Here is a 9,651-nt window from a genome sequence, read left to right as displayed (position 1 = left end):
GTATGAGATGCATCCCAGTAATTAGTTGACTACATATCAGGTCCAGCTGTTGGCATGCAGACTTTGCACTTAACTCAAATGATGATGAACAGTCAAAGATGTTGGATTTCTTATGTTGTTGCACAATATTTTTACATTATAATCACATTAGTGTCCTTGGAAAAAATGTGCTTTTTATGGTGGTCACTTAATCATTATCCTCTACCTCCTTCTTCACTTGTGACCCTTTATCCAATGTCACATTTTTGCTGGAGAGGTAAAACTATCCAATATTTCACCAGGACTTTTCTGCAAAAACTCATTTAAACTAATTTTATGCAGCAGATGTGTAATTTTTAAATCTTTTCTGAAATATTCATCATCTAGTGACCCCTCACATCTACCTCATGACCCCTTGGAGGGTCCTGACCCCCAGATTGGGAACCAAAGCTGTACCTGATCCAATACCAAAACAGAATAAAAGAATATATAGTAAAATAAAATAATTTATGATTAAAATTAAATGCATTTAATGTTGTATGTAAATTAATCATGCATTAGTATAGAGAAACATCTGAATCTTTATTATAGAGCATATAAAAAACTGAAAATGCTAAAGAGAGGAAGAGTTTAGTGTAAGTGCAGCAGACTAGTTCTCTAATTTCAGAGTCCCATGTGATGTTTCTTGCCCGCACACACAGACCCAACACAATGAAGCCTCTCCCACTAATGGAAAAAAAGAGAAGAGTTTCAGTTGAACTATTTCCTCGGCACTATATAAACAGGAGGGAGCACACATCTGCACTTCACAGCAAGGCGTGGTCAGAGTTGACAGGTGGGCCCGTGTACAGCTGCAATACTTGATCCAGAGGATACTTAACTGCTTCTTTCTTCCCGGCAGATAAACACATACAGCTGCAACAAAATGCCAAAGTGCCCAAAGTGCCAGAAGGAAGTTTACTTCGGTAAGTTTTTTCGCTTTTATTTGATTTTAAAGTCCTTTTTTTTTTCTGATTTTTTTTATTTGCAGAAACGTGTTAAGAGCATTTCCTGGTTTATGAATTCTTGCAGCTTTTTAGTACAAATGAGGAAACAGGAAGCTGTACTTTAAGAGTGACAAGCTGTCAATCGCATAACTGCAGGCAAGTTATATACATGTAAGATCTTAAGGAAATTTAGTGTTTAAGTATGCAAGTAATTAACTATAAACTATAAAAGTCGCAGTACCACAATGTAAAATACTTTAGTACAAGTAAAAGAATGCAATTTGTTACGTACAGAAGTATTTGCAAGAAAATAGGTTACTGTACATTTATGTATCAGAAGTAAAAGTATATTATTATATTATTGGATCATTATTATTGATACTAGAGCATGTATTTTAATATCTAATGCACTGAAATGCAGTGGAGTAGAAGTAGCAAGTTGCAGAATATGTACAAGTATTTGAAGTACAAGTACTTCAAAACTGTATTTAAGATACTGTTCAATGGATTTTTGTCACTTTTATATATTGATTACTTGCTCACCTACTTAAACTGTCAATCACTCACCTCTTAGCTGCTTATTTTTATTGTTTACATCTGCCTGTATGCATGCATTCCTGCAGAAGAAATATTAAGAGACGTTATGCAAATAAAGAAAACATGAAAGACTATATATAGTATGCATGCATTCCTGCAGATTAATGACTGGTAGCCTCAAAAGGTCCATGCACTCTGCAAGCTCTCTTCAAACAAGGTCAAACAAGGTTAAGATCTGCGCTCCCTGGTGGAAGTGAGCTGTCCTTATTGATGACTGATGAGCTACATGAATAATGACTCAGTGAAGCAGAGAGGTCTCTTTTCTCCTAAAAAAAAAAAACAACAATAAACAATCTTGTAGGTCTGTCTCATGAGGATACCATCAAAGTTGGGACCAATTACCGCATCCAGGCAGGAAGGGACAACTCCATTTTATTCATCGTAATACATTTACCACATTGTGTGTAGCTCGGTAGTGTGCAACAGAGTAAATCTTCTCCTGAGACAGACAGAAGCTGAGGCCAGTACAAAGCCCGTGTGCTGCCAAGTCTTTGGACTGTCAGTCAGATGAATTGACCGCACGACTGGGGAGCCATCCTTTCCATTCTCTCTCTTCATGGATAAACTCTCTCCTTCTGGGCAAAACAAGCAAACCAATTTGTTTCAGCCGGAACATACCAACCAATCTTTTTTCAAAGCAGGAAAAGAAGAAATATTCTTTTCTAAAATATAGCTGAGGGAGAAGTAGACTGAAACAAAGCTTTGTATTTATGTGGATGCACAGTCTTGTTATTGTCCTAAACTGTCCGCATCAGTTTCCCACCAAAAACCTCCTCCGTATCTCACTCCGTCTTCACTCTGCAGTCTGTGATCGTCTCCATCACACCTCACAGCTCCACTCCCTTCTGCCTCCTTTTGCTGTCTCTTTTGCTACTCATCTGTCTTGATGTTAGCCCTCAGATGGAAACAATCAGGCTACCGCTGCTTGCCTGAATGATGGGATGGGGTGGGGTGGGGTGGTGGGGACCTGGTCCTCATCCAGAGACACTCCAGAAGACAAAACATTTACTGTAAATTAATTGCTCCTGCTGGATACTCTGCAGGACTACCAACTTTGAAAAATGGCGAGAGTGATTGTTGGAAGCAAAGAGGGGAACATGTAGTGTAGGTTATGTGTGCAGAGACTATGAAAGCATAAGAAAAAAAGCAATGTCTCCCAAAATGATGGGAGTAAAAAAACACAAAAAGGCTCTTCCATGTGTTCCCACATGATGCATTTATCTAATTCATGATTCTTCAAAATCTCAAAGTTCAAGTTTATCAGTCTTAAAGTAATAGTTTGACATTTTGGGAAAAGCACTTTGTAAGACACTTTGACTCGACTCTCATATCCATTCAATATGAAGCTACAGCCAGCAGCCAGTTAGCTTACCTTAGCACAAAAGCTAGCCTGGCTCTGTCCGAAGGTAAAATCTGCTTAGAAGCACCTCTAAAGTTCACTAAGTAATACGTTATCTCTCTCTCTCTTCGAAATATAGCGTGTTAATAAGTGAGCTTTAGAGTTGCTGGTAGGCAGATTTTATTACTATTTGACAGAGCCAGGCTAGCTTTCCCGCTGCTTCCAGTCTTTATGCTATGCTAAGCTAACTGCTGCTCATGTGAGATTCATATTTACCGCACAGACATGAGAATGTTGATTAAACTCTTATGCCAAGAAAGTAAATAAAGATACTGTCCCAAAATTATGCAGACAGTAGCTAGCTAGCTTAGCACAAAGACCAGAAACTGTCCCGAAGTAAAATTCATTTACCAGAACCTCTAAAGCTCACTAAGTATGTACTAAGTACATATTATATCTCTTTTTTTGTACTGAGTAAACAATATACAGTATACATCACATTAATTAGTGAGCTTTAGAGGTGCTGGTAGTTGGACAGAACCAGGCTATGCTACGCTAAGCTCATGTTAGCTTCATATTTACAGTACAGACATGAGAATGGTGTTGATCTTCTAACTTGTGGTAAGAAAAGTTAGATGAGAAGATGTTAAAAAAGAGAGATGTCAAAGAAATGTCAAACTATTCCTAAAAATAAAATGCTACAGCCAACAGCTGGCTAGCAGCACTGAAAACTGGAAACTGGGGTAAACAGGTTGGTTATAGCTAATCTGTCCAAAAGTACCAAAATCCATTACTAGCATCTGAAGCTAACTAATTAACACGAGACTCCAGGAAGTCACCAGTTCCAGCCTGTACGCTAAACTAAGCTGACGTTCCCTAGTGGTAGCTTCATATTTAATAGACAGAAAATCTTTTCATTGAAGAAACTATTCCTTTAAATCTTTGATATTCGATGAGTGCCACTGTTTTTAAGGTCATTCACTCAACTCTAAATGCTTTGGACTGCAATCTCAGCTTCTTTTTTTAGCATATGTTACACAACCTCTCCAGGAATCTTATTTGGGGATGGAATGAAACAAATAGTTAAACATCCTCCTCTCTCAGTGTGTTTTTCCATTCAGATTAGTCTGTGTTTGTGTATATTGGACGGCTTCCATATTGCTTCAGTCTGCGTGAGTTGATGCAGTGTGCGGATTATTTTTCTGTCTGTCACACCCCGTTTCTTGCACACAGGCATTGTAAGCTTTATCAGATCCACATACAATCAGGTGTAAATCAACATACACTTACGTCAGACTGAACAATCATGGTAGACTCTGTGCCCTAACTTGACCTGGGATACCATCGCCATTACTGCCTAGACAAGCAAGAGCCCTGTGTTTGCTCAGTCTACTGGTTTGTTAAGTACAGTAATTAGTTCGGGTCAGACCACCACATTCTGCTGAGATGTTTTCATGGAGCTGGCCTGAGGGGCTGACCCCGTCCTGGCACACTTTCTCTTTTCCTGCTGCCTGTTGCATAATTTCATGCTGCCGTGACGGGCTATTTTTACCCTGTTTGACAAGGATATATGCCAAACAATATCCTGGTATTGTGGTTAAGCCAGCATGTTTGTGGCTTCACCTGTTCATACATTCTCTGAGTTTTCCCTTGGGGCCCAAAAGTGATACGAGAAACAAACACGCGAATAAATGGCCACAATAAATTTAAAATAAAATAAAAATTAATTTAGCAAAAAAAGGAATAAATAAAGTGTGCAGTTAATAATAATAAATAAATAGTGATAGAATGGATAATAAAATATTTATTTGCTTCATTTATTTATTTATTTCCAGTTTTCTTGGCAAAATGTGGATCTAAATACATTTTGAGATTAACAACAATAATAATAATATAATGTGCACATTTATTCATTTATTTGTTATACTTTGTCAGAAAAACATATATTTTTTAATCATTCAGAGTCATTTATTTATTTATTTCCTGTGTCAGTTTTAGGCCTCCATACTTTCCTCACTCTGTTTTGTGCTTTTAGAAAACTTGCATTACGTTTTGCACTCCTCAGTTGCACCATCGTTTTGATAGAGATTGCCGTGACTAATGATAACACTTCTCCATTTTCAGTGTTTCCTGTGCTTCCCCTCTCCGACCTTTTGCATTCACGGAGCAAACAGCAGGCTTTTCTCATCTTCGCATGCATATATTTGGTCCCATTTCCCTCATAATCATGGGATAAGACTCTAAATTCCATCTACTACAATAAAAACCTGAGACACAAGACGGTTGGGCCAAATTCCTCCACACATTTACAACCCTCCTGATGGGTGTTTGTGCATTTCAGCCCTGCAAGATAAAGACCATCTTTATCAGAGTTTATGAGGCAGGAGGAGGATAGATTCCTCAGGGACATTCAGTGCACTTTTCCCACAAACACCACACCCAATAAATGTTCTCGAACTAATCTGCAAAGAGATCTTGTTTGTCCCATTAAACGAGAATGTAATCCAAATGCTCCATCTGAGCCCGGTTTACTGACCCAGTGTAACCCCCGTCACCCTTCCATCTCCGCTTCACACTACAGTAGCTCTCCTTGTCGTGGAAGTTAGAGAATGTGGTTATTAATTTTCAATCTTTTGATGTGTTTGGCAGCCGAGAGGGTGACATCACTGGGCAAGGACTGGCACAGGCCATGTCTGAAGTGTGAGAAGTGCAGCAAGACACTTTCAGCGGGCTCACATGCAGAGGTGAGACACATGAAATGCATGACATGGATATTCTGTAAGTTTGCTTATTGTACACAAGGTTGGGTTTCAGTAACAATTTATCAAATCTTAATCCAGTATTGAATCTGAACCTCCAATCTGTTATTGATTTTACATTTTTCAAAACTTTTAAACACCAAATAAGTTAATATTAACCTCAAAGATTGGCATTCAAAACACTAAAAATCATATATTTGTTGCTGACAAAACAATCCCACCATAAGATCTATTTAGTAGCCGTTCTGGAGCTTTCAATCGTTCATCCTGGGATTGCAGATGTTCAAATTTCCATTTTTTCCCTCGAGCATTTTAAGCACATCTCATCTCATCAGATTAAAATTCATTCCTGACATAGGAAACAGTATTTGACCAAACAATCTTACCACAAAGTCCATTTAGTAGCTGTTCTGGAGCTTTTGATTGTTTTGATCACATATATATTCATACATAATCTATAAATATTTGTTATTAAGCTAAATTGATACCTGAAAAGAAAAAAAAAAAGACTTCATTAGAGATTTGTTAGATTGAGTTTATTTACCAACTTGAAACTGGATCCATTTTATTACGTTATTGGTACCCAACCCTGAATGTGCAGTGAATACAGTAAAAATGTACATGATATTTTTTTTGTAATTTTGACTCATAATGAACTTTTCTGGACAGAGATTTTAGCAAAAAAAAAGTTTCAGTGTTGTAGATGCAATAAAACAATAACAATATAAAGAATATTCCACATTTAAGATAGAGTTACCACCAAAATGCCAATTAATCTCATTTTTATGTTATATCAATATTTAGTATTAATATTTTTAGTTATTATATGGTCAGTAATAATACAACTCTTCTTCGCCTCTTATAGCATGAAGGGAAGCCATACTGTCACAATCCCTGCTACGGTGCAATGTTTGGACCTAAAGGTAAGCATTGTTATTTAAAATACTCACATGTTCTCCTCACATGATACTTTTCACACAATGAATGAGTTCACTCTGACCTACTGACACCAACAATGACAATCTCTTAACTGTTAAAAAAAATCTTAAGTCTTTCCCTGTAAGGTGAAATATTTGTGACTAAATACGTAACAATCAAAGTTAAAGTACAAAAAAAACAGCCTTTGTTGCTATTTCTTTTTAGTATTTTACATTTAAAAACACAAATCTGCTTCATCAAGACTGTTGGTGTAATTCAAATGTTGCTAAAATCTGATTGATCACCTTTTCCCAATTGAACTCCGCCCATCTCAAACCAGTAAGAAGAGCAAAAATATAGAAATCTGCCGTGTGAAATAACCAAAACTGTTCTCACTTTAGCAGACAGTTATGTGCTCATGTGGGATTTCATCACTCATAGGAAGAAACTGAAACTGAAAAAACAACAACTTTTAGGGCCTTTAACTACTATGACAATAAAAATAACAAGGCAGGATATGTCAGTGACCCTGACAGTGATAATGATGAAAGCTCAGTCAGCTTTGCTCATAAAGTTGTGTCACAGCCAGTAACGCCCAGTGTGAGGATGCCTTGTAATTGATTTAAACTTGTGAATGATCCTATCCGAGCACACAAATTTCTTGAAATTCTTATCTTGAATGAGAAGAATAGTTGTAATTCTCTACTAGATTTGAGGCCATGAGAGCTTTAATTTTTTCACTGATGTTCCTCTGTCCCTCTTTCTCCCTCAGGATTTGGACGTGGCGGAACCGAGAGCCACACATTTAAATAGACAGGTAAATGTGCACGCATCCATTGATCAAATCGTTTGCTCATTTGCTTGTTCGCCGCGTATATTTACATGCTATGTTAAGACAAACAGACCTTGACTCTAAGCAAATCCATCCCCGCGCTTTGCACTGTCTGATGTGTGTTTTCTGTTTCATCGTCAGGTTCAGGACCTGCAGTAAACAATATTGCCTGGAAACCAGCTCGAAGAACCCAGCATGCTCACAATAAGCCACAATAAAAACCAGCAGACAAACTGTGCTGTTATTCTAAGGAAACATTTTGTGTGCGTGTGTTTTTATTTCATGGTTTTTTTGTGGTCTCTGTCTTCCTGTAGTCTCTTCCTGCTCTTAAGGTGGACATTCTGATCAAACACTTTTTAAAGTTCGTGTCATTTTTCCGTTTATTCTCCCTGCATCAAACTCCCATGAATTAGAGAAATTCCTTTAGCTGATAACATTCAAGTCACTTGCATTTAGTGTTAATGTATCATCACTCTGTATAATTGAATTTTCATTCCCTAATCCATTTCAACCCATGATACATATTTTTTTGGCTGAGAAACACTTAAACTCTGTGTTTTCCCGTTACATCAACCCTTTTACTTGTAAATAAGATTATATAAGTCATGACACTTAATCGTCAGATCAAAAAAAATTCCCCTGAATGGAACATTTCATAACATAAGAGAAACTGTGTTCTTTATACACTGACCATCGTGTATTTTTGGCAATAAAATCATGAGTTTTGAAAAGGTTTCAAGAGCTCAAGGGTCATAAAGCTTTAACTTGGAGGACAATAAAAGTCACAAGATTTTTACCTGGCCATCAGCAACATTTAGCAGCAGTAAATGGCAAAAAAAAGCCTGTTTTGAAGCCTTTTGATCATATCACAGGATATTTCTTAACAGATGGCTTTGGTCTATTTGTTGTGGAGTTAGAGGTGTTGCCTTTTTTATGGTATTTTACCTTTATGTTAAGTTTAGAGAGACAGGAAACACCAGAAAAATTAGGTTGTGATGACATGCAACAAAGGCTCCCGTCCAGGATTCAAACTAGGAACATTTCACTTAACATGATACGGATCTAAAAACACTCCAACATCTGGACATCCCTGAGAAAGTTCATTCTTGGAAAAAGTCGTGGGCCGGCCTGTCATTCCTTTCTTTATTTCTTTTTGTTGGTATTAATTTGGGTTTTATTCTCTACCCTTTGACTCGGCTTGAATTATGTTATTGAACTCTTAACCGTTACATACTGTTCAGGTCAAATTTGATGAGTTTTTACATATGAGAGCAGTAACAATAACATCATTCTTTTAGCCTGACATTTTATGACTGTTCCCTCAGTGAACCACAATGTACAAACATTGTTTTTGTGCAGCTGAAACACATTTTCATACGCAGAGGGTGTTCGAGGTTAATTTTGACCCCTACTTGGTCAGAAATTTAAAAAACACCATTCAAAAATCCATTGTGGGTGTAGTGCTGAGGCCGGACTGGGGCTGAGCAGATCCAACAGATGCTTCCTCTATGATATTTTTGGGCTCCGTCGACTTTTGCTCTGCGCAGCCACCCTAACTGTTTCAGAACCACTGCAGCAGCAGCAGCAGCAGCCGCCGCCTCCTCCACCACCACCAACCATGACTCTGCCATCACTGGCTGACGGTTGCTGTGGCAACAGACACAAACATGCCCCAACAGACACTCAGTGTGTGCCCGTCTGTCTGGCTATCACCCTTTCTTCTCTGCAACAAAGACTCTCAGTGTCACAGAAAAATCTCAACCAAGGCCACAGACACTGAATTGACTGAAGCACTGAAACATTTTTCAGCTGCTACTATAAACTGGCTGTAAAATGAAATACAAGCGTTGCTTCTTCATACATTTTTGCAATTAAAGTGTTGTGAGAGCAATAGGCGCAATATGGCTTCAATGCTTTTGACATTCACTCACTATTTTGTGGTTGTTTTAAGCACTGGGGTGCATTATTGCTTTCAAGTTTGAAAATTATCCTTCATTTTTTTAAATTTAATGTCCGAAATACAGATAAATTATATTCAAATACAGGAACTTTATATGCCAAATCAGCCATTTACTTCTCTGATCATTAGCCATTTTAGAATGTAGAAATCTGAGTAAATACAACAAAAATGTCGGCTTTCTTCATGTATAGAATTAATATTCAAGACATTTTACACTTCTAATTAGAGCAACTATTGTAGTGGACATGAAAAAATAAAGTTAAGGCAAGGTTCACCTTTTA

At 37.5% G+C, this 9,651-nt stretch overlaps 1 protein-coding gene across 1 annotated transcript; it reads left to right on the top strand.

Annotated features, from left to right (window-relative positions):
• The first annotated feature begins 773 nt into the window (after positions 1-773).
• Positions 774-7,665, top strand: crip1 (cysteine-rich protein 1). Its single transcript, XM_044374194.1, has 5 exons — positions 774-944; positions 5,551-5,645; positions 6,526-6,583; positions 7,351-7,395; positions 7,552-7,665. The coding sequence occupies exons 1-4, from the start codon at positions 905-907 to the stop codon at positions 7,389-7,391; spliced, it is 234 nt and encodes a 77-aa protein (XP_044230129.1). The 5' UTR covers positions 774-904; the 3' UTR covers positions 7,392-7,395; positions 7,552-7,665.
• Positions 7,666-9,651: the final 1,986 nt, after the last annotated feature.

This window comes from Thunnus albacares, chromosome 15, assembly GCF_914725855.1.
Source record: "Thunnus albacares chromosome 15, fThuAlb1.1, whole genome shotgun sequence".
NCBI classification, from domain to species: domain Eukaryota; kingdom Metazoa; phylum Chordata; class Actinopteri; order Scombriformes; family Scombridae; genus Thunnus; species Thunnus albacares.
Note: the sequence above shows the minus strand (reverse complement) of the source record. Positions and strands in the feature narration are given on the sequence as shown.